Source organism: Papio anubis, chromosome 1, assembly GCF_008728515.1.
Source record: "Papio anubis isolate 15944 chromosome 1, Panubis1.0, whole genome shotgun sequence".
Classification (NCBI taxonomy): Eukaryota; Metazoa; Chordata; class Mammalia; order Primates; family Cercopithecidae; genus Papio; species Papio anubis.
The window spans coordinates 191,852,407-191,879,073 of record NC_044976.1 but is presented as its reverse complement, the minus strand read 5'-3'; the positions used below and the strand labels follow the sequence as shown (position 1 = coordinate 191,879,073).

Below are 26,667 nucleotides of genomic sequence, written 5' to 3'. Positions count from 1 at the left end.
GTGCCGCAATGAACATACGTGTGCATGTGTCTTTATAGCAGCATGATTTATAATCCTTTGGGGATATACCCAGTAATGGGATGCTTGGGTCATATGGAACTTCTAGTTCTAGATCCTTCAGGAATCGCCATACTGTTTTCCATAATGGTTGAACTAGTTTACAATCCCACCAACAGTGTAAAAGTGTTCCTATTTCTCCACACCCTCTACAGCACCCGTTGTTTCCTGACTTTTTAATGATTGCCATTCTAACTGGTGTGAGATGGTATCTCATTGTGGTTTTGATTTGCATTTCTCTGATGGCCAGTGATGATGAGCATTTTTTCATGTGTCTCTTGGCTGTATGCATGTCTTCTTTTGAGAAATGTCTGTTCATATCCTTTGCCCACTTTTTGATGGGGTTGTAAGTTTTTTTCTTGTAAATTTGTTTGAGTTCTTTGTAGGTTCTGGATATTAGCCCTTTGTCAGATGAGTAGATTGCAAAAATTTTCTCCCATTCTACAGGTTGCCTGTTCACTCTGATGGTAGTTTCTCTTGCTGTGCAGAAGCTTTTTAGTTTAATTAGATCCCATTTGTCAATTTTGGCTTTTGTTGCCATTGCTTTTGGTGGTTTAGACATGAAGTTCTTGCCCACGCCTATGTCCTGAATGGTATTACCTAGGTTTTCTTCTAGGGTTTTTATGGTATTAGGTCTAACATTTAAGTCTCTAATCCATCTTGAATTAATTTTCGTATAAGAAGTAAGGAAGGGATCCAGTTTCAGCTTTCTACTTATGGCAAGCCAATTTTTCCCAGCACCATTTATTAAATAGAGAATCCTTTCCCCATTTCTTGTTTTTCTCAAGTTTGTCAAAGATCAGATGGCTGTAGATGTGTGGTATTATTTCTGAGGACTCTGTTCTGTTCCATTGGTCTATGTCTCTGTGTTGGTACCAGTACCATGCTGTTTTGGTTACTGTAGCCTTGTAGTATAGTTTGAAGTCAGGTAGCGTGATGCCTCCAGCATTGTTCTTTCGGCTTAGGATTGTCTTGGCAATGCAGGCTCTTTTTTGGTTCCATATGAACTTTAAAGAAGTTATTTCCAATTCTGTGAAGAAACTCATTGGTAGCTTGATGGGGATGGCATTGAATCTGTACCTTGGGCAGTATGGCCATTTTCACGATATTGATTCTTCCTATCCATGAGCATAGTATGTTCTTCCATTTGTTTGTGTCCTCTTTTATTTCACTGAGCAGTGGTTTATAGTTCTCCTTGAAGAGATCCTTTACATCCCTTGTAAGTCGGATTCCTAGGTATTTGATTCTCTTTGAAGCAATTGTGAATGGAAGTTCATTCATGATTTGGCTCTCTGTTTGTCTGTTACTGGTGTATAAGAATGCTTGTGATTTTTGCACATTAATTTTGTATCCTGAGACTTTGCTGAAGTTGCTTATCAACTGAAGGAGATTTGGGGCTGAGACAATGGGGTTTTCTAAATATACAATCATGTCATCTGCAAACAGGGACAATTTGACTTCTTCTTTTCCTAACTGAATATCCTTGATTTCTTTCTCTTGCCTGATTACCCTAGCCAGAACTTCCAACACTATGGTGAATAGGAGTGGTGAGAGAGGGCATCCCTGTCTTGTGCCAGTTTTCAAAGGGAATGCTTCCAGTTTTTGCCCATTCAGTATGATATTTGCTGTGGATTTCTCATAAATAGCTCTTATTATTTTGAGATACGTTCCATTAATACCGAATTTATTGAGAGTTTTTAGCATGAAGGGATGTTGAATTTTGTCAAAGGCCTTTTCTGCATCTATTGAGATAATCATGTGGTTTTTGTCTTTGGTTCTGTTTATATGCTGGATTACGTTTTTTGATTTGCATATGTTGAACCAGCCTTGCATCCCAGGGATGAAGCCCGCTTGATCATGGTGGATAAGTTTTTTGACGTGCTGATGGATGCGGTTTGCCAGTATTTTATTGAGGATTTTTGCATCGATGTTCATCAGGGATATTGGCCTAAAATTCTCTTTTTTTGTTGTGTCTCTGCCAGGCTTTGGTATCAGGATGATGTTGGCGTCATAAAATGAGTTAGGGAGGATTCCCTCTTTTTCTATTGATTGGAATAGTTTCAGAAAGAATGGTACCAGCTCCTCCTTGTACCTCTGGTAGAATTCAGCTGTGAATCCATCTGGTCCTGGACTTTTTTTGGTTGGTAGGCTGTTAATTATTGCCTCAATTTTAGAGCCTGCTATTGGTCTATTCAGGGATTCAATTTCTTCCTGGTTTAGTCTTGGGAGAGTGTAAGTGTCCAGGAAATTATCCATTTCTTCTAGATTTTCTAGTTTATTTGCGTAGAGGTGTTTATAGTATTCTCTGATGGTAGTTTGTATTTCTGTGGGGTCGGTGGTAATATCCCCTTTATCATTTTTTACCGTGTCTATTTGATTCTTCTCTCTTTTCTTCTTTATTAGTCTTGCTAGCGGCCTATCAATTTTGTTGATCTTTTCAAAAAACAAGTTCCCAGATTCATTGATTTTTTGGAGGGTTTTTTGTGTCTCTATCTCCTTCAGTTCTGCTCTGATCTTAGTTATTTCTTCCCTTCTGCTAGCTTTTGAATGTGTTTGCTCTTGCTTCTCTAGTTCTTTTAATTGTGATGTTAGAGTGTCAATTTTAGATCTTTCCAGCGTTCTCTTGTGGGCATTTAGTGCTATAAATTTCCCTCTACACACTCCATTAAATGTGTCCCAGAGATTCTGGTATGTTGTATCTTTGTTCTCATTGGTTTCAAAGAACATCTTTATTTCTGCCTTCATTTCGTTATGTACCCAGTAGTCATTCAGGAGCAGGTCGTTCAGTTTCCATGTAGTTGAGCGGTTTTGATTGAGTTTCTTAGTCCTGAGTTCTAGTTTGATTGCACTGTGGTCTGAGAGACAGTTTGTTATAATTTCTGTTCTTGTACATTTGCTGAGGAGTGCGTAACTTCCAATTATGTGGTCAATTTTGGAATAAGTGCGATGTGGTGCTGAGAAGAATGTATATTCTGTTGATTTGGGGTGGAGAGTTCTGTAGATGTCTATTAGGTCCTCTTGGTGCAGATATGAGTTCAATTCCTGGATATCCTTGTTAACTTTCTGTCTCGTTGATCTGTCTAATGTTGACAGTGGGTTGTTAGAGTCTCCCATTATTATTGTATGGGAGTCTAAGTCTCTTTGTAAGTCTCTAAGGACTTGCTTTATGAATCTGGGTGCTCCTGTATTGGGTGCATATATATTTAGGATAGTTAGCTCTTCTTGTTGAATTGATCCCTTTACCATTATGCAATGGCCTTCTTTGTCTCTTTTGATCTTTGATCAGAGATTAGGATTGCAACCCCTGCTTTTGTTTTGTTCTCCATTTGCTTGGTAGATCTTCCTCCATCCCTTTATTTTGAGCCCATGTGTGTCTCTGTATGTGAGGTGGGTCTCCTGAATACAGCAAACTGATGGGTCTTGACTTTTTATCCAGTTTGCCAGTCTGTGTCTTTTAATTGGACCATTTAGTCCATTTACATTTAAGGTTAATATTGTTATGTGTGAACTTGATCCTGTCATTATGATATTAACTGGTTATTTTGCTAGTTAGTTGATGCAGTTTCTTCCTAGCATCGATGGTCTTTACATGTTTAGTGCTTCCTTCAGGGTCTCTTGTAAGTCAGGCCTGGTGGTGACAAAATCTCTCAGCATTTGCTTTTCTGTAAAGGATTTTATTTCTCCTTCACTTATGAAACTTAGTTTGGCTGGATATGAAATTCTGGGTTGAAAATTCTTTTCTTTAAGAATGATGAATATTGGCCCCCACTCTCTTCTGGCTTGTAGAGTTTCTGCCGAGAGATCTGCTGTTAGTCTGATGGGCTTCCCTTTGTGGGTAACCTGACCTTTCTCTCTGGCTGCCCTTAACAGTTTTTTTGTTCATTTCAACTTTGGTGAATCTGACAATTATATGTCTTGGAGTTGCTCTTCTTGAGGAGTATCTTTGTGGCGTTCTCTGTATTTCCTGAATTTGAATGTTGGCTTGCCTTACTAGGTTGGGAAAGTTCTCCTGGATGATATCCTGAAGAGTGTTTTCCAACTTGGTTCCATTTTCCCCTTCACTTTCAGGCACCCCAATCAGACGTAGATTTGGTCTTTTCACATAATCCCATACTTCTTGCAGGCTTTGTTCATTTCTTTTTCCTCTTTTTTCTTTTGGTTTCTCTTCTCGCTTCATTTCATTCATTTGATGCTCAATCGCTGATACTCTTTCTTCTAGTTGATCGAGTCGGTTACTGAAGCTTGCACATTTGTCACGTATTTCTCGTGTCATGGATTTTATTTCTGTCAGTTCGTTTGTGGTCTTCTCTGCATTGATTATTCTAGTTATCCATTCTTGCATTCTTCTTTCAAGATTTTTAGTTTCTTTGCGCTGGTTACATAGTTCCTTCTTTAGCTCTGAGAAGTTTGATGGACTGAAGCCTTCGTCTCTCAACTCGTCAAAGTCATTCTCCATCCAGCTTTCATCCGCTGCTGGCAATGAGCTGCGTTCCTTTGGAGGGGGAGATGCGCTCTTATTTTTTTAATTTCCAGCTTTTCTGCCCTGCTTTTTCCCCATCTTTGTCATTTTATCTGCCTTTGGTCTTTGATGATGGCGACGTACTGATGGGGTTTTGGTGTGGGTGTCCTTCCTGTTTGTTAGTTTTCCTTCTAACAGTCAGGACCCTCAGCTGTAGGTCTGTTGGAGATTGCTTGAGGTCTACTCCAGACCCTGTTTGCCTGGGTATCAGCAGCAGAAGCTGCAGAAGATAGAATATTGCTGAACAGCTAGTCTACCTGTCTGATTCTTGCTTTGGAAGCTTCATCTCAGGGGTGTACCCCGCCGTGTAAGGTGTGGGGTGTCAGTTTGCCCCTAGTGGGGGATGTCTCCCAGTTAGGCTACTCAGGGGTCAGGGACCCACTTGAGCAGGCAGTCTGTCCGTTCTCAGATCTCAACTTCCATGTTGGGAGATCCACTGCTCTCTTCAAAGCTGTCAGACAGGGTCGTTTGCGTCTGCAGAGGTTTCTGCTGCTTTTTTTTGTTTGTTTAGCTGTGCCCTGTCCCCAGAGGTGGAGTCTACAGAGACAGGCAGGCCTCCTTGAGCTGCTGTGGGCTCCACCCAGTTCGAGCTTCCCAGCGGCTTTGTTTACCTACTGAAGCCTCAGCAATGGCGGGCGCCCCTCCCCCAGCCTCGCTGCTGCCTTGCCCTTAGGTAGCAGACTGCTGTGCTAGCAATGAGGGAGGCTGCACAGGCGTGGGACCCTCCTGGCCAGGTGTGGGATATAATCTCCTGATGTGCCGTTTGCTAAGACCCTTGGTGAAGTGCAGTATTGGGGTAGGAGTTACCCGATTTTCCAGGTGTTGTGTGTCTCAGTTCCCCTGCCTAGGAAAAGGGATTTCCTTCCCCCTTGTGTTTCCCAGGTGAGGCGATGCCTCGCCCTGCTTCAGCTCTCGCTGGTCGGGCTGCAGCACCTGACCAGCACCGATTGTCTGGCACTCCCTAGTGAGATAATCCCGGTACCTCAGTTGAAAATGCAGAAATCACCCATCTTCTGTGTCGCTCGCACTGGGAGCTGGAGACTGGAGCTGTTCCTATTCGGCCATCTTGCTCCATCCCCCTCAACAATGCTTAAATCCTAAAAATTTAGGATTCAACTATCCTAAATCTATATGCACCCAATACAAGTGCACCCAGATTCATAAAACAAGTTCTTAGTTCTCCGTAAGTGTGTGTTACCCATGCTGCATGTTAGTTCCTTATAATCATGGTCCTAAGGATTTACAATATACTAAAATACTTCCTAAATAATTAAAGAAGTATTAATTATGCAGCAAGATCTCTAAGGCTCATATCCTTCCAACAAGTAATTCTATTTCTAGGAAGCTGGCCAGAGGAAAAGATTAGAGATATCATCAAATATTTATGTATAAAGATATTCTTCAAAGTTTTAATTTTAATACAAAAACATTGAAAACAACCTAAGTATCCAAATACCATACTACATTTATACAATTGCTGTTAAATATTACATAGTCTATTAAAATATTAATGAGGACTTAACAGCAGTCAGAAATGCTCACAAAAATTATATTTAAACAACAGCCCATAGACCTACATCTCAATCATTACATTCATGTGTATCAGTGTACACACATGCACATACAAATGCAGAAAAAAAGGATTTGGAGGAAATGCATCAAAATATTAACTATGACTATCTTCAGGTGATGGGAATTCAGTATTTTTTTAGTCCGCTTTTAATGGTTTTTTATTTTCCAATTTTTCTACTACATACATGGATTACTTTGATACTTAGAAGACATAAAATTTTTAAATCCATTCACTTCTGTATATTATTTAGTACATTTTAGTTTTTTAAGGGTGATCTTTTTAACCATATACCATCTTACTTCCAAAAAGATTTGAGATACTTAACAAAAATATATACACCAGACTAAAATAAATCAAATAAAGAAATTGAGACAAAAATAAGAAAAGAACTTGCAAACTATCTCTCTCTATATATGTATATATGCAAACATGTATTTACATACATATGTCAAAGAACTGTTTCAGATACAAAGAACTGAAGGAAATTTCTCTAGCTTTCTCAGGAAGGGTATATTGGAGGTATGGCAGATGTTGTTTTAATTTGTACAACAGGAGTGCTATTGGCTGGGCACAGTGGCTCATGCCTGTAATCCCAGCATTTTGGGAGCCGAGGTGTGTGGATCATCTGAGGTCAGGAGTTCAGGAACAGCCTTACCAACATGGTGAAACCTTGTCTCTACTAAAAATACAAAAATTAGCCAGTTATGGTGTGTATGCCTGTAGTCCTAGTGACTCGGGAGGCTTAGGTTCAGTAACTCAATATCATGCCACTGCACTCCAGCTTGGACAACAGAACGAGACTCTGTCTCAAAAAAAAAAAAAAAAAAGGAGTGCTAATTAGGTAAATTAAGTGAATCACAGTTGGTGATTGGAAAGAGAGGAGGCAGACTAAAAGTTAATTAACCAAGACCTGCAACAGTATGACTGAGCCTGGGCATGATCGGCAACTCAAAGAACACCTCCTAAAAATGCACAAAGAAAAAGAGAAATAGAGATTTAGACAGATTTTCCCTTATATTTTGTCACCTTTATTCAAGTGCCTTCAAAGAAAAACAATGGAAATACTAAAAGTATACTTAAATTTCTATACATAAAGTACATCAAGAAAATAAACATTGCTCTCCTATTAAAAAAATGTATTGAATATAGTGTACTCAGCATAGCACTTACCTTCACTGACAGCATGGGGTTTAACAATGCAACAGGTACAATTGGTAAATTTAGCAGTGTTTGCCGGCCCACAACCTCCACTTGAAGGAAAAAACAACTCCATTTCCTAAAAACAGAGAGAAATGATTTTGACAAATGTGATCTCTTAGCTGGAACTTACAAGATATTTCTGTGGGGGAGGAGGATCATGCAATTACTTTTAGAGTTTCATAGAAATTTTTTGTTTCAGATTTTCTAAAAATGAGTTTTACAAAGACACAGTGATTAGATTAACCCTGTTTCAAGACTTATAACCGGAAGAGCATATAAAGAATTATCAATCAAAGCAATGAGAATATGCGTCATTTTGTTCCAGGAATATAGTGGACAAAGACTTAATAAATTTTGAATATTGGAAATACCATTATAAAGTTCTTATTCTCCCCAAAGCATTAGTTAATTAGACACAAATTTAATTTTAAAATTTTCATTAAAATATGTAAAATAAAACTTAAAACTAGGAAATTTTATAGGAAGAGAGATTAATACCAGGAATCTGAGAACTACAGCTACTTAAAACTAACTATAGGCCTAGTATAAAATAAAATCAAATGATCCATGTTTTATAAACAGATTTAGGCTGTGTTATTCGCGGTGGATGTGGTTCACTAAAATGACAACCCAACAATTTGAATTAGCCATAAAGATGGTAATACTAATCAGTTCTTTTAATTACTTAGATGCTTTTCTGCCCCTAAGCTTTCACTGCTATTATTTCTACTATTCCCTATAAAACCCTCTGACCCAAGTTCCAAAGAACCTTACCAATGTATAAAGAGCCACCTCAAATACCACTTACCACTAGGAGGCATTTCCTGATACCTCCTGTCAGCAACCTTTACTCCCCCAAAGTTATGGTTATTTGGGTACTTGCCTTCCATCAAATTATAAATTTGAAAAAACGGGAACTAAGTTGCATAGCCCTGTAGGACCCATAGCACCTAAAACAATGCCTGGCTCAATGCAAATAGCCCTTGGTATATATAAGGGATTGGTACTCAAATCCCTGTGTGTACTCAAATCCATGCATGCTCAAGTCCGCAGTCAGCCCTGTGGAACCTGCTTATAGGAAAAGTCAAATCTATGTAGATGCGAGTTTCACATCCTGCAAATACTGTATTTTCAATTCTTCCATTGAAAAAAATTCACATATAAGTAGACCCGTGCAGTTCAAACCTGTGTTGTTTATGGGTTAACTGTATTTATTTTTCATTAAATTTAAAATGAAAAGATTATAAAATGTGTTAATATGCCACATTGATGAGCATTTTTTTAAACACAAGGACAATGAGGAATTATTCAAATAGTAGTGTATATACTTGAGCATTTCCAGTGGTAAGACATTAGAATAAAAAGTGTTCTATTCCTAAGATATAAAGTGCCTTTCTATCATATTGCTGCCATTATGTATTATTATTTTTAATGAATAACAACAGCAACTACCCCTTTTAGTCCTATACCAGATGCTTTGATTGCATGGTCCGAGAGAACCTTTATAGTACAGATGAAAATTCAAATACCTACAGGGACCTGGCAGATGATCAATGAAGGAATGAAGAAGAAGTGGTGTGACAAGAGAACATGACAGAGTAGCAAACTGGAAAGGACATGCCCTTTTGAGAGTTCCCATTGCTCTGTTCCCTTCACAACAAAACTCAAAAGAAATGTCTTTCTTTTCCATTTTTGCTTCCTCTCCTACAGTCTCTTTTAAACCCATAAGCAATTAGGTTTTCATTCCACCAAAGCTGCTCATTAAAATCCCTTACTGCCTCCATGTTGCTAAGTCCACTGGTTAATTACTCTCAGCCCTCACCTTACCTTACCAAACAGTATTTGACACAGTTTGTCACATCCTACACTATGGAATGTTTTCATTACTTGCCTTTCTTCCTACCTCACTGGCTACTCCTTCTCAGTCTCCTTCGATGGTTTTCTCCTATCTAGCTGACCTCTATGTGTTGGAGAGTGCCAGGGCTTAGTTCATCTTCATTACTTGTTCACTAGCAGTTTCTCAATGAATGTTTGGGAATGACCGAAATTCAGCAGCTAATAAATTCTGCATGTGCTAAACAAAATAAATGTATCCAGTGTATAAATGAGAAAAATAAGACTCAGAAAGCTTAAGTAACAAGCCCTTACAAGTTAGCAAATGGCAAAGCCAGGATTCAGATCCAAGTGACTGTAGTTCCAAAAACCCTGTACTTTTTCTATTATCTGTCTTTCCAAAGTGAAAAGCAGTGCTAAATTGTTCTATCTCTAGTTTAACAAATTATTTAACAATTAGCTGACCAATTATTTTTGTCTTAACTTTCCTTTAATTCCTTTTCTCACTCAATTCCTAAAAATAAAAATGCCAGCTTTCCAAGTACCCAGATTTTCAAGTACCATATGTACCTATGCTGAATAAATATTTATTTATAAAACATAAAGATTTTACATAAATACATCTTCTTAGTGAAACGTGAATAAGAGCGCTTTTACTAAGTCATTGTTATGGCAATTAATTCAAAGTCTTTATACAACAAATAAAGTCACAAAAATAATATCTGTGTTCCTTTGGGATTTGAGGGGCTAAAATATTTTGTATAAAATCTGTTCTTCCAAAGATTCTTGCTATTATCCTTGTGCCTTTACATTTTCCTAAATTCCCTAGTAGCAAAGAATAAATATTTATAGCTTTACAAAAAACTAAAAATTCAGACTCAATTTGAAAGCTTTACGTATATAATTTTTTAATTTTTTAAACAAATTATAAAATATAGAGTTGTACTTCTTCATAAAGTTTCACCCTGATAGGATTTCCTGGTAATTTCACTAAAACATTTGTAATTAATCTGTACTAATAATTTTATTATAATAACAAAAGTATGGCTAAATGGTAGTCAGTTCAAAGTTTCTCCAAAACTTTTTACTTGTAACAGTAATTTAAAATGGATATCATTTCTGTAAATGTTCCAAATTAAAACAGTATAGATCAATGGAACATAACAGAGGCCTCAGAAGTAACGACACACATCTCCAACCATCTGATCTTTAACAAACCTGACACAAACAAGCAATGGTGAAAGGATTCCCTATTTAATAAATGGTGTTGAGAAAACTGGTTAGCCATATGCAGAAAACAGAAACTGGACCCCTTCCTTTCATCTTATCCAAAAATTAACTCAAGATGGATAAAGACGTAAACATAAGACCTAAAACCATAAAAACTCTAGAAGAAAACCTCAGCAATACCATTCAGGATATAGGCATAGGCAAAAACCTCTTGACTAAAACAACAAAAGCAACAGCAACAAAAGCCAAAATTGACAAATGGGATCCAATTAAACTAAAAAGCTTCTGCATAGCAAAAGAGAAATTATCATCAGAGTGAACAGGCAACCTATAGAATGGGAGAAAATTTTTGCTATCTATTCATCTGACAAAGGGCTACCATCCAGAATCTACAAGGAACTTAAACAAATTTACATGAAAAAAACAAACAGCCCCATCAAAAAGTGGGCAAAGTATATGAACAGACACTTCTCAAAAGAAGACATTTATGCAGCCAACAAACATATGAGGAAAAAAGCTCATCACTGGTCATTAGAGAAATGCAAATCAAAACCACAATGAGATACCATCTCATGCCAGTTAGAATGACGATCACTAAAAAGTCAGGAAACAACAGATGCTGGAAAGGATGTGAAGAAATAGAAATGCTTTTACACTGTTGGTGGGAGTGTAAATTAGTTCAACCTTTGTGGAGGACAGTGTGGTAATTCCTCAAAGATCTAGAACCAGAAATAGCATTTGACCCAGCAATCCCATTTCTGGATATACACCCAAAGGATTGTAAACCATTCTATTATAAAGACACATACACACATATGTTTATTTCAGCACTATTCACAATAGCAAAGACTTGGATGGAACCAAGCCAAATGCCCATCAATGACAGACTGAATTAAGAAAATGTGGTACATATATACCATGGAATACTATGCAGCCATAAAAACGGATGAGTTCATGTCCTTTGCATGGACACGGATGAAGCTGGAAACCATCATTCTCAGCAACACAAAACCACAGGAACACAAAACCAAACACTGTATGTTCTCACTCATAAGTGGGAGTTGAACAATGAGAACACAAGGAGGGAAACGTTACACACCAGGGCATGTTGTGGGGTGGGGGCTAAGGGAGGGATAGCATTGGGAGAAATACCTAATGTAGATGATGGGTTGATGGGTGCAGCAAACCACCATGACAAGTATATACCTACGTAACAAACCTGTGCGTTCTGTACACGTATCCCAGAACTTAAAGTATAATAATAATAATAAAAAAGAAATAGACACAGCCACCTCAACCTTCGGCAACCACAACCTTGATCAATCAGCAGACAGCAACATCAAAGTAAGATCAGCAAAAAGATTATGACTTGCTGAAGGCTCAGATGATTGTTAGCATGCATTTTTCAACAATGAAGTATTTTTAATTGATATGTTCATAGTTTTTGTTTTAGACATAATGCTATTGCACTTAGTAGCCTACAGTATAAACATAACATTTATATACCAGGAAACCAAAAAATTCATGGGACTCCCTATATAGCCATATTCACTCCATTGTGGTGGTCTGAACCAAATCCACATTATCTCTGAGGTATGCTTATAGATGAATAGAACAGAACAAACTGCTGAAATTGACCCAGCAATATATATATATATATATATATATATATATTCAATACATTTTCAACAAAGGTGCAAAAGCAATTAATTAAAGAAATAAAGTATTTTTAGCATAATGCTGGAAGTATATCTATGTAAAGAATAACAAATTCTGATCATACCTTGTACCATACATAAAAATTAACTCAAAATGGATCATAGAATTAAGTATAAAAACTAAAACTATAAAACTTCTAGAATCAAATAAAGAATGAAATATTTGTGACCTTAGGTGTGGGAACAGTTCCTTAGAGTTAACACCTAAAGCATAATACATTAAAGAACAACTGATACTGGACTTCATCAGAAGTAAAAATTGCTCATACGAAGATATTGTTAAAGAGAATGAAAATGCAAACCACATACTATGAGAAAATACTTGCAAATCATATATCTGGATAAAGAATTTGTATGCATAATATAAAGAACTCTGAGCTGAGTGTTAAAAGACAAATAAAAATTACCTGGGCAAAGGGAGAATTGGAATTTCAACGCAGAGGGGTAGAATGAGTAAAAGCAACAGAGCAAGAATCCCACAGTAAATAGAAGGTGAGGCAGGATATAAGGCTGGAGGAGGGCTGGGAGACAGATCACTGAAATGCTTTGGAAACTATGTCAAGGAGCTTGAATTTGATTCTGGGAATAATGGAGTACTTTAAAATATCTTTAGTAGTCATGAGATGGATGGATTAATATTTTTAGATAACTCGTTCTGAAACCTACGTGGAAGATACATTTGAGGTAGAAAAGTATATTCCAGGACTCTTGCAGCAGCCCAGGTCAGAACTAGAAGAGTGATGGTAGGAATAGAGAAGGGGAATAATTCAAGAAAATGTTTAGAAATGTTAGAAAAACCTACAAGATCTTTTGTGGATTCTATTAGGGGGATAAAGAGGGCAGAATAAAGAATACTGGCTCCCAAATTTCTTTCCTAGAGATGTACTGAATACACAAGGAATACTTCGGTAAATTATAATCAGCACAGGCTGAGCATGGTGGCTTATGCCTGTAATCCCAGCATTTTGGGAGGTCAAGAAGGAGGACCACTTGAGGCCAGGAGTTTGAGACCAGACTGGGCAACACAACAAGACCCTATCTTTACAAAAAATTAAAAAATTAGCTGGACGTGGTGGTACATGCCTGCAGTCCTAGCTACTTGGGAGGCTGAGGCAAGTGGATGGCTTGAGCCCATGAGTTCAAAGTTATAGAGAGCTATTATCACACCAACCACTGTATTCCAGCTTGGGCAGCAGAGTGAAACTCTGTCTCGAAAAAAAAAAATTGTAATCAGTTCTGTTTTAAATGTATTGTTTCTATGTAAGTCTGAAACTCTAAGGACAATCCTAGATAGAAACTTAGGTTAATTTACATTTTTCCATATAAAATTATCTCACACAATTTATTGACGAATCAATCTATCCCTTGTCCACTGATTTATAATGGCACCAACTTCTCATTATATGTGGGTCATCTCTTGAGCACTCTAGACTGTTGCACTGATATACTTGCCTACTCCCATGCTAATACCACAGTTTTTCCTACTAAAGATTTATGAAAAGGCTTGATATCCCTTAAAATAAGTCTCACCCTATTATCACCACATCTTTTTCTCCCTCTTCAAAACTGTCTTAACTGTTTTGGGCCCTTGGCTGTTTCATAAGTTTGTTAAACATCATGAAAATCTGTTCTAAGATTTTGAATGAAATTACACAATTTATAGATCAACTTGGAGAGAACTGCTATCTTCAGGATACTGACTCTTCCCATTCATAAACATGGCATATATCTTCATTTATTTATATCTTTTGTTATTGTCTACAATAAATATTTATAATTTTCTCCATAAAGATCCCCCACATCTTTTGTTTAATTTATTCCAGGTGTCATAGACTTTTTTTGGACCATGTGAATGGAAATCTCTTCTAAAATTACATTTTCTAACTGGTTATTTCAAGTATATCAAGATTACTATTGATTTTTATATATTAATATTAGATCCAGTACAAATTACAGATACAGGTTTGGGGAGCACCATGAAAGTAAAATATTAATAATAAAAGATAACATCCATTCATTAAATAGTATGTTCTAGGTACTATACTAAGCACTGAAATAATTTCATTTAATCCTCAAAGACCACTACAATGCAGGTTCAATCATGATCTTATTTTACAGACTAGGAAACTGAAAATTAGAGCAAGAAAACGAGTAAACCAAGAAGAGAAGCCTGCAAAATACCAACGTCTGAAAGGACAAGTGAAGGAAGAAAAACCAATTAGTAAGACACAAATCATGGTCTCCAAAGACAATATTTTCAGGACTGATAAAAATAATGCCAAATTTTAACAATTGCTCACAAATGAGTAGTCAAAGATAGCTGAGGAATGAAAACAGTGAATATAAGTCTATGTTTTGGTAAAATCTGGAAAGATGGAATCAAAAATTAGACAATAACTAATAGGAACTCAAGGCAAAGAATAAGCTGTTTGGGGCTGCATAAGTTTGGGGCTGTGATGTTTTTCAATTTTTTAAGACCTATGGTCTTTGCTTCTTCACATAAGCCCTATTTTCCAGCTACAATATTTTTCCTTAATTCCTAGAGCTACCTAACATAATGTCAACAACACTCACTCTTCCCGAGACAAGGGTAAAAATATATATATATCCTAAAGGGTTCATACAAATAATATTATGGATATTTCAGGGACTAACAGCAGAAAGAAGTTAAAAAAAATAAATGCACAAAATATAAACAAATATGTTTAAGACATTTCTTTAGGTTAAATGGCAATGGTAGCTGCTTTGGATTGGATGTTTGTTCCTTCCAAATCTCATGTTGAAATTTCATCCCCAGTGTTGGAGGTGGGGTCTAATGGGAGGTTTGGATAGTAGGGGTAAATTCCATGAATAGAATAATGCCCTCCCTCCGAGGTGAGCGAGTTTTCCCTCTATTAGTTCCACTGAAAGCTGGTTGTTGAAAATAGCCTGACACCTCTGCCTGTGGCTTGCTTCTTCTCTTACCATGTGATCTGTGCAAATGCAGGCTCCCTTTTACCTTCCATCATGAGTGGAAGCTGCCTGAGAGCCTCACGAGATGCAGATACCCAATCTTGAACTTCCTGGCCATCGGGACTATGAGCCAAATAAACCTTTTTCCTAAATAAACGACCCAGCCTCAGGTATTCCTTCATAGCAACACAAAATGGACTAAGACAGCAGCTAACTTAGCAAAAGTTGCTCCACTACAAGATATAACTAAAATCTGACAAGTATATTTGTGCTCAAATTTATTAAATGATCTAGTAGAAACAAAAAAGAAATGGATGCCATAAGGTGGTAATAGGGTGAAATAGGCAGGAAATATCAGTAAACATGGTAGTGACTTTCAGTTCAGCCTCAATTATTTCCTTCATTAATTAGTTATGTTGATTATTTTTATAATGCTTTAAAATATGATTGGTAATTTAACTATACAAACAATACCACATTTACAGTAAATGTCTACTACTAAGATGTGGTCAAAGGCTATAATTGCTTTCTTGCAGGTATCTTTAACTTCCTTAACACTTTCATCACATTTGTTTCACAAAACCACAGCCATAGTTAAAGCCAACTCTCCACCTACTCCTTACCTTCAGCCATGCAGTTGAACCGGCTGGAGAACCACACTCATAATTCATGGCCATGAATACGAGATGGGCCATTAATTCAGCATAGCAATCACACACTACATTTCCCTGATCTATTCCTTTTCCAGATGACCATTTCACATATTCTTCTCTCCCTTCAGACCGATCAATACCTTATCCCTCATCCTCACTTTTAGCTGTTTTGATCTTGCTTCCTAGTTAAGAATCAGCATCTGTGTTCACATATTCTCCCTTCCCATCTGTTGCTACAGACGAGTACCTGAGATGCACGCCTGCCAATCTCTCCACCTGGGTTCTAATTTCCATTCCCTTTTGCCTAATTAATGAAATTGCTCCAAGTCTCCCTCTTTTTCCTACATCATCAATTTTTTACCTAAAACCTCTCATCTTAAAAAAAAATTGATCCTGCTTTTCTTGACAGCTACCACCTCATCTCTTTGCAGGAAAACTCCTCAAAAGAAAAAGCTGTCTATATTCACTAACTCCAATTCCTGTCCCACAATTTTCTTTTAAGTCTACTCCACACAGGGTTTTGCCTCTACCTCCCCATCAACATTGACCTTACAAAGTTCACCAATGATATCCACATTGCAAAATTTAACAATCCATTCTCAGTCCTCTTCTTACTTGATATATCTGCCATATTTGACACCACTGGTCATTCTCTCATTTTAGAATATTTGATTCACTTGGCCTCTAGGGCATAATTATCTCAGTTTTTCCTCTTACCTTTCTGGTGGCTCCTCCTCAACCTCCTTTGCTGCCTTCTTTTCCTTTTATCAAGAGGCAGCTTCATCTTTGGTGCTCTTTCCTTCTCTATCTACACCTTCTCCTTGGTAATCTCAACCAGTCTCCCGGCATTAAATACCATTGATGTGCTGATAACTCTAAGCTGTATACTAATTTTTTTCATTCATCAATCTAATTGGATAACTAACAAACAGGTTAAGTTTACAAATGTCCAAAACGTAACTCCTGATTTGTCCATTCATTCTGACTCTAGCCACAGTTTGCCTCATTTTAGTTTATGTAAATTCTATCCTTCTGTTAATCAGGCTAAGAACTTTGGACTAATCCTTGGTATCTTTTTCTCATACTCTACATTCAGTCTAGCAGAAAATCTTGTTTCTTTGACCTTCAACCATTAATATATATTTTAAAATATATTTGTATACTTCTTTCATTATTACCACCTGGGTCCAAGCAATCATCTCGCTGGGTTGCCGTTTTTGTCATTCTTTTTTTCTTTTTTCAAGATGGAGTCTGACTCTGTCACCCAGGCTAGAGCACAGTGGCGTGATCTCAGTTCACTGGAACCTCCACCTCCCTGGTTCAAGTAATTCTCCTGCCTCAGCCTCTAGAGTAGCTGGGATTATAGGTGGGCACCACCACACCCAGCTAATTTTTGTATTTTTAGTAGAAACAGGGTTTTACCATGTTGGCCAGGCTGGTCTTGAATTCCTGACCTCAAGTAATCTGCCCGCCTCGGCCTCCCAAAGTGCTGGGATTACAGGCGTGAGCCACCACTCCTGGCCTCTATAGTCATTCTTAATGCAACAGCCAGAATGATCCTTTTAAATGGCAAGTGGAACATACCAGTCCTTTGCTCAAAACCCTAAAATGGCTCTATTTTTTCAGAGAGAAATCTAAAAGTACTACTACGGCCTATAAGACCATATAATCGTTCCCCTAACTACCTCTGTAACCTCATCGCCCTCTTCCTCCCTCTCTAATTCCTATCCAACCACACTGTCCTCTTTGCTGTTAGTTGACTATTCTAGACAGAAATATGCTATTTAAGGAATAGTGAGATGGTTAGTATGCCTGGAACACAGTGATTAAAATAGAGATTGATCAAAGATACAGTTAGAGATAGATAGGGGCCAGACTAGATAGAGCATTGGAGGCTACAATAAAGACTGTAGATTTTATTCTAGAAGAGACAGAAATTCACTGAAGGGTTTTCAGCAGGTGAATGTTAATCTGATTTGTCTTTAAAAGATCACTGGGCATAGTTAATTGTACTTGGGCAAGGTAAAATTTTCATAAATTGAGTGTAAGAAAAGAGGAAAAAATAATTTGGAGGCTATTGTAGCAGTTCTGGCAAAATACATTAGTGATTTAGACCACAATGATAAGATTCAGGGTTTATTTTGAAAGAGCTGAAGGGACTTGCTGATGAAATGGTAAGAAAAAGAAGGAAATCAATTATAAAACTGTCTAATATTGTTTCATTGCAAACACGACCAGATTAAAAACTACTTTAAGTGAGACACTTCTCACAATGCTAAAAATAAACTTACACTTAAATCCAATATAATGCTTTATTTATATTTAAAAATAAGGAGTAGAGAAACTTTCATAAACACTAGGTACATATAGGAAAATAATAAGATGTTAAGCTTGAAAGTACAGTGTTAGGTCTGAATCAAAAGGTAATATCTCCAATTATATCTTCTTTATAATATCTCCAATTATATCTTCTTTTTAATATCTGCTAGCCATAAACTGGTATTCTTACATGAATTCAATAATTCAAACATTTAGGAGCCTCAGTAATTTAAGTCTTTGGAACAAGAAACAGGATGAGAAGTGTTTTATTGGAGAAAACTTACGTTGATCATGATCAGGTTACCAGTTAACAAAGGAGATATACTGAAACACTATTTGATACTAGGCAAAATGTCAAAGATTTTCTCTACTACTAGATCAGTGGCATAAATCCACCCTAAGTCACCAGTGACAGAAATGCTTTACTTTCATATAAAACATTTAAAAGAATTAGAAGAGAATTAAAATATTTTTAAAACTCCTTACTCTGGCGGCAGAAGCAAAAGAATCTGGGCCATGCGCTGCATTTCTTATGCCATCTGTTCCAAAGAGGGCTCTAATGCTTCCAGAAGCATCTGTGCGTGCCACCCCAGAGTTTGCAGGTCCCAGCAGTCTTTTCCATTCACATATAGCATCATCTCTTAAAATCTCCATGGCAATAACAGGACCACTCGTAATAAACTGGATCAGCTCACTGCAAAACAGATAGAAGATTAGTTTGCTTCTTTTTTCTGTCAACCTAGTTATCTGTCTTAACAACAGGATATATTTAAATTGGATTATTTCAACATAGACATGAATATTAATAATCTTAGAACCATTGAGAATAGTTAATTTTACATGGGCAGGAGAAATTTTTCATAAATTGACTGTCTTGCAGTGGCTCAATTCACTTCAAATCACTAGTAATGTCAAATTACTGTTAGCAGAAAAATCACTGTTCTATTAAATTAAGACTATTTCATGACTTAAAATGCATATTGTTGACCTACGCTTTTCCCAGTGCTCTAACAGGTACAGAGGATTTTCCTTTTTATTTACATGTGTTTACCACTGCAGTCAAGTACAATTTCACAATATACAAATTGATTACAGGGATGGACGCCTTGTAACATATTTTTAGAAAGAATTTATTTATTTTTTGTGTAAAACTATTAGAATTCAAAGACTGACAAAGAACTCTCTCAACCAATAAACACTGAGTTGGTTTGGTGAGTTAAAAAACAAAAAACAAAAAACCAGCAGGCTTCAAGAAATATCCTTTTATTAGTGTAAAAACTACTCTGGGTTATTTCTGTATTAAATTATTAAAGCTTATGCATAGGTTCTTGATTAAAAATCCAGCACTGAGTCACAGTCCCCCAAGGTATAAAAAACAATACCTCATTTTATTTTCTACTTTTATATGTGTACAGGATGCAATGACAAGTTTAACTATGAAATAAGTGACATCCTCCCTCTGACTGTATTAAGCAGGGACATAGTACTTTTTAGAGTAAGCCCATGTTTTTCTCTCATCCGAAGTAGAGAGAAGAGACCCTCCTGGAGAAAGGAGCATGGTGTGACAGGCTGTTTTGTGCCCACTAACTTACGACTATTTTTTACACACTTCCTTCCACCCTGTACCATGTTATATGTCACCTCCCCTCAGTACTTCCTTTTTAAAACACTCCCATTCGTTTTGAAGAATATTTCTAAGAAATCGTATGTACAAAAAAGTATTCTTATCTTCTACCCTAAGAAGTCGATAATGCCTCCTTATACACTTTCTGCCAAACCTTTGATGCCAAAACAAACAAAACCCCTAAGACCAACCATTAGATTAAAAAAACCCAAATCAAGGGAGCAAACCATGTTTAGTCACTCAGTAAGCATTTAATAATTACCTACAACATATCAGCCTCTGTGCCATAAAAAAAATCCCCCCTTCGAGACACTTACAATCTAATGCCCTATTAATACAGAATTCTCAAAACACACAATCAAATAAGCCTATGAATATGGCATGTAACAATACAGGGAATGATGTGCCTGATCATAGATACTGTTTCATGCAATTACTTCACCTAGTCTATTGTTACATCGTTCTCATTAACAGGCAGCTAGTTAATCCATTCTTATAATAAAATTTACTGCACGTAAATCATATATAAATCATTAGACTAGGAGTTGTAATTCAATTCTATAAACATATACAAAGTTTATACCAAAAGATAATTTCCACCAATTTTCTAGAAAATTGTATATGGCTATTCTAACAAGACAGGAATATTTTATAATGCTTGATTTGAAATAATCTATAGCATAATAATTTTCTTATATAAAATTTTTTTTTAAAACCCACTACTCAGTGCAGGATATCAGATAACATGTCTACTGTGGCCATTTCATTTGGCTGATACAACATTCTTTCTTATTAGAAGTGTAAACACTCTTTGTCTGTCAACAGTAACATGAGTATGCAAAATATTCACTTAAATTTAATTATATGTCAAATATTTAGAATATATAGATTCAGTGTAACATATATTATTTGTTATGTGTCAAGGAACAAAATATATATCAAACTATTTAGTTAAAATAGAAGGGTTCCATGAACATTGCTTTATGTATACAAGACTACCAAAATAATTTAAAAGTACAACAGGCTACAGTAACCAAAACAGCATGGTACTGGTACAAAAATAGACACATAGATCACTGGAACATAATAGAGAACCCAGAAATAAAGTCACACATCTACAGCCATCTGAACTTTGACAAAGTCAACAAAAATAAGCAATGGGGAAAGGATTCTCTATTCAATAAATGGTGCTGGGATACCTGTCTAGCCATAAGCAGAAGAATGAAACTGGCCCCCTAATTTTAACCATATACAAAACTTCACTCAAGATGGATTAAAGATTTGAAAGTAAGACCTCAAACTGTAAGAATCCTAGAAGAAAATCTAGGAAACACCATTCTGGACATTGGCCTTGGGAAAGAATTTATGACTAAGTCCTCAAAAGTAATGGCAACAAAAACAAAAATTGACAAGTGGGACTAAAGAGCTTCTGCACAGAAAGCTTCTGCACCAGCAACAGAGTAAAAAGACAACCTACAGAATGGGAGAAAATATTCGCAAACTATGCATTCAACAAAGGACTAATATGCAGAATCTGTAAGGACCTTAAACAATCAAACAAGCATGAAACAACCCCACTAAAAAAAATGAGCAAAAGACATGAATACACACTTCTCAAAAGAACATACAAGCAGCCAATAAGCATATGAAAAAATGCTCAATATCACTAATCATCAGAGAAATGCAAATCAAAACCACAATGAGATACCATCTCACACCAGTCAGAATGGCTATTATTAAAAAGTCAAAAAATAAACATGCTGGCAAGACTACAGAGAAAAGAGAATGCTTATACACTGTTGTGGCAATGTTAATTACTCCAGCCACTGTGGAAAGCAGTGTGGATATTTCTCAAAGAACTTAAAACAGAGCTACCATTTGACCTAGCAATTCCATTACTGGGTATATACCCAAAGGAAAAGAAATTCTACCGAAAAGACACATGCACTCATACACTCATTGCTGTGCTATTCACAATAGCAAATACATGGAAATAACTCAACTGCCCATCAGTGGTAGACTGGATAAAGAAAATGTGGTGTGTGTGTATATATATATATATATATATATAACACAGAACTCTACACAGCCATAAAAAAAAAAAATCATGTTCTTGGCAACAATATGGACACAGTTGGAGGCCATAATCCTAAGCAAATGAATCCAGAAACAGAAAACCAAATACTGCATGTTCTCACTTACAAGTAGGAGCTAAACATTAAACACACATGGACACAAATATGGGGATAATGGACACTGTGGACTACTAGAGGAGAGAATGCAGGTGGTGTGAAAAACTACCTGGTGGGTATTATACTCTCTATCTGGATGATGGGATCCATACTCCAAACCTCAGCATCATACAATATTCCCATGTAACAAATCTGCATATGTACCCCCTGTATCTAAAATAGAAGCTGAATCCTTTTTTAAAAAAAGTCAAAAAACAACAGATGTTGGCAAGTCTGTAGAGAAAGGGAACACTTACACACTGTCGATGGGAATGCAAATTAGTACCTCAACCACTGTAGAAAATAGTTTGGAGTTTTTTCAAAGGACTTGAAACAGAACTACCATTTGACCCTGAAATCCCATTACTGGTATATATCCAAAAGAAAACAAATATTTCTACCAAAAAGATACATGCACTTGCCTGTTCACTGCAGCACTATACACAATAGCAAAGACATGGAATCAACCTAGGCGCCCGTCAGTGGTGAACTGGATAAAAAAAATGTGGTACATATACACCATGGAATACCATGCTGCAATAAAAAAAAATGAAATCAGGGCCTCTGCAGCAACATGAATGGAGATGGAGGCCATTATCCTAAGCAAATTAACACAGAACAGAAAACCAAATACCACATGTTCTTACTTACTTATAAGTGGGAACTAAATAATGACTACTCATGGACAATAATATCTACTGATGGCAACGACAGACACTGGGGACTATTAGAGTGGGAGAAAGGGAAGGGAGCAAGAATTGAAAAACCAAGTATTGGGTATTATGCTCAGTACCTGGGTAATGGGATCAATTGTACCCCAAACCTTAGCATCACACAATATTCCCAGGTAACAAACCCACACATGTACCCCCTGAATCTAAAGTAAAAGTTGACATAAAAAATACAAATTAAAAAAATTAAAAGCCCCACAAACACAAAAGCATAACAAAAATATTGAACATCAAATATAATTATCACTCCATTTAAAAAAACTCAGCCAAAAATTTTAAAAGTTATCCTTCTTGTAATGTAAACAAATCATCCTATTTGCAACTAACTAAAGTTTAAGAATTTTAATGATAAAATATAGGAATTCTTAATAAAAAGACAGAGAATGCAATTCTTAGAATTCTGTGCAGTTGCAAGATGTCGCTATGGCCCTTCTGACAGATTATTCTCATGTAATAAATTTTAAAAATGTAAATCCATAGTTTTCTAGGATATCCTCCTTTATATGCCAGTAATCCCCAAATTAAGGACCTACTTGAAAAAGGGCCTTGATTGGTGATCTACGTGAAAATCCAATGCTTCTTTCCTATAAAATAATCAAAACGACAATAGTTAAGAACTATAAAAGAAAACACATTACTTTAGCTTACATTAATAAAATAAAGATAAAATCCTCTCAATCTATACTAATTTATGTATTAATTAATAATTTTTCACCAAATATTCTGTCAAAACCTCTCTTTTAAAATATTTTGTAAGTATGAGTAATAGCGATGTAAATAAAAATTAATGTAGGAGGCAATATTTACTTTTCTGCTTATGTTATATATCATCTATCTTCTTCTTTTTTTTTTTTTTCAGATTGAGTCACCCAGGCCAGAATGCAGTGGCACGATCTTGGCGCTTGCTACAACCTCCACCTCCTGGGTTCAAGCAGTTCTCCTGTTTCAGCCTCCCAAGTCACTGGAATTACAGGTGTGTGCCACAATGCCTGGCTAATTTTTGCACTTTTACTAGAGATGGGGTTTCACTACGCTGGCCAGGCTGGTCTCAAACGCCTGACCTCAGGTGATCCACCCACCTTGGCCTCTCAAAGTGCTGGGATTACAGGCGTGAGCCACCACACCTGGCCTTATCTTTTTTCACAGCATCCTGAACATTCTAGAAACAAAGGTTAATATTTGACCAATGAGAATATTTGTTTTTTAAAGTCTAAATAAGTTGCAGCCAAAAAATGCAAAGCCATCTTCTAATTAAAAATTTGTCACTTTTTTTTTCCACAGGCTTTACACTTAAGAGTTTAGGCTAGAATTTTAACTTAATGTTTACAGCTTTTTTTCTTAGCTAGGTCTCTCCAAAGGAAAGACTATACAGTCGTGTTTTTAAAAGCTGCCTGAGAAATTACGTATCTTAATTTGTTTTTATTTTATTGGTTACTAATGCTTTAACTGACATCACCAAAAAAGGGGAGAATATGGAAACATTTAGAATTCAGAGTTTATTAATTGTAACAGGGATTTACTTTTTACATTCATATTACCACTAAAGAATATCTACACAGGCAATAAAAGAATGCACTTTAAACTGATTAGCTAAAAACCCTAAAAAACTTTTTTTTAAAGCAAACTGGGTGACTCTCCTAAAACTCTGTAGTTTTCTTAAAGGCTTTGAACTGGGTTCACAGTATGTGACAAATATATGTAAACATTAACTACTTTTAAAAACTGGAAAGTGTTCCCCAGCAAAGAATCAACCTTTCAGGCTTAAGAATTAATTTAATATGCAATGCTTTTAAGATTTTATCAGCATATTACAAAATGAATTTATATAACAAGTTATATCACACATACTCTCATTCTAACCAAATGTACTTAAACATTCATTTGGCTATGAAGAGATTATGAAATATGTAATGCCAATATAAAGAATAAAATTCATCCTGAGACATGGAAAGGAGAAAAAAATCTAATTTTTCTAGAGCCAATTATAGCCATGATTAAATTATTCTATTTATTCCTTACAACAATATATTGAAATAGGTGTGATCACCTTCATTTTACATTTGAAAAGAATAAAGTTCAGCATGGTTACATAACTTGTCCAGTTCACAAAGCTAGTAAGGACAAGATAAGAAGATTTGAACCCAAAGCTCTCTGCAAATTTCTGACTGCTTATGCTCTTGCTACTACTAACTGCAGAACAACATTCCAGAGGGTAAATAGAAAAAACTCACAAAAAAAGAGATATGTATATATTGCATTACAGTCTAAAATGGAGTAAAACTGAATGACTGAAAAACTCACATGGAGAATAAATTAGAAGAGTTAGCAGAAGAATACTAAAACAACCAATTCTAAACTTTTCAAACACACACAAAAAACTGAACTACAAGAAAGGAAAAAACAACCATAATCTTAAACATCCTTGAAAAGAAAAACCTCAATCCATTACTAAAAATACTTCATTGTTTTCATCCAACATGTCCCTGATTCCATAGTTACCTCCATTCAAAATCTAAAATTGAAACCAGGATGAGAGTTCATAAATGTTTTCCCATCATTCTTACCTAATTCTTTGCTTAAAAGGTTTAGAAGGAGATAGGTATTAACAAGTGCATCACTATCTAGAGAAGTTTTTTGTTATTGTTTTGTTATGTTTTGTTGTGTTTTCATAAAGAAACTAACCGTTCTTTCACAAGGATCTAGCCATTAACCCTTTCAAGAAATAGTTACTTAATGCCTACCTTCGTTGTGGCACTGATCCAAGAACTAGAAATACAGTCATACAGAACTCAGCAGCTATCTTCTGGATATTGCATCATGGGGGAACTGACATTTGAACAAACAATTTTAGAAAAGATGCATACATTGTGAGAAATTCCTCCAGGTGAGTTTCTCTCTTCTAACTTGTCTTATTGGGTATGCCAAGAATGCAAGGACCTGACTGATCTTTATCAGTGTCATTTCTCAGGATTGTGTTTGCAACAAGCAACCTTGAGGGATAAGGTAAAGCCTCTCTTCAGTATAAAGAGTAGGCTTGTTTAGTGCTTGCTAACGGAACAGCTGGTAACCCAAGTTCACTCCTCCTCGGTTGTGATGCCACCCTCTACATACACAGTATACACCTGGGCCTAGGTCATTTTATTCCTACAGGATATGGAGGCAAGGAGAACCAATATAAACACGATGCTCATGCTGCTTGCTCTACCATAATAGTCTTTTGTCTCTGACTCAGAAGTCTCATGTCATCTGCTAACATCCATGGAAAAGTTACAGGTAACTTCCTAGCTTAATAAATTGGATGAAATTCCAAGCTCAGCATACTAATAAAAATACATGAACTGATATGAATGATTACATAAGCAGTTACGTTTTCTTGGGAATTAGTTTCCATGAGACACTTGGGTTGGTTCTGAATGATGAATAGGAATGGACTAGACAGAAGACAAGGCAGAGCATTCAAGACAGTACAATATTATGTACAAAAGAACTGAGATGGGATAAAGCACAACATGTTCAGGGAACTGAAACCTAAGTATCCTCTTAGAGCTATTACAGTAGGTGAGTCCAGATGACTAAGAGTCTTGCATACTCCATCAAAGAGCCTGTCTGCTTGTCCATTTCTTCCTGCATATGGGAAACCACTGATGGATTTAAGGAAGGGAGTGGTAACATGTTCAAATTTTCATTCTATAAGGTTCATTCTAGTGGCAATAAGAAAATGGCATGGAGCAATCTTTAGGTAGGAAATGAGCCATCAAGGAATAGAAGGTAGTAAGTCAAGAAGTAGACAAAACAGTCAGTAGCCTATTTTGATACTTTGAAAGCCTGAATATGAGTCTATAAAATGCCTAAACTAAGGGGCTGCAATAGGAATTATAAGGAGAGTATTGCTCCCAGAGATATACAGAAAGCAGAAGTAAAAATATTTATAAATCAGGTAGGTATGAGGAATGGGGGGGGCAGCAAGATGAATCTAGGATCACTTTCAGATTGACAGCTGTAGACAGAAGTCAAGGCTGAAGATGTA

At 36.3% G+C, this 26,667-nt stretch overlaps 1 protein-coding gene across 2 annotated transcripts in view; it reads right to left on the bottom strand.

Moving 5' to 3' along the window:
* NME7 (NME/NM23 family member 7) overlaps positions 1-26,667 on the bottom strand; it is a 212,184-nt gene that overhangs the window by 127,143 nt on the left and 58,374 nt on the right. For both annotated transcript variants that reach the window (XM_003893523.4, XM_009193528.4), the window contains exons 5-7: positions 23,174-23,224; positions 18,541-18,748; positions 7,320-7,425 (exon numbers count right to left, since the gene is read on the bottom strand). In XM_003893523.4, the coding sequence (XP_003893572.1) occupies positions 7,320-7,425; positions 18,541-18,748; positions 23,174-23,224 (365 nt within the window). The remainder of the gene's footprint in view (positions 1-7,319; positions 7,426-18,540; positions 18,749-23,173; positions 23,225-26,667) is intronic.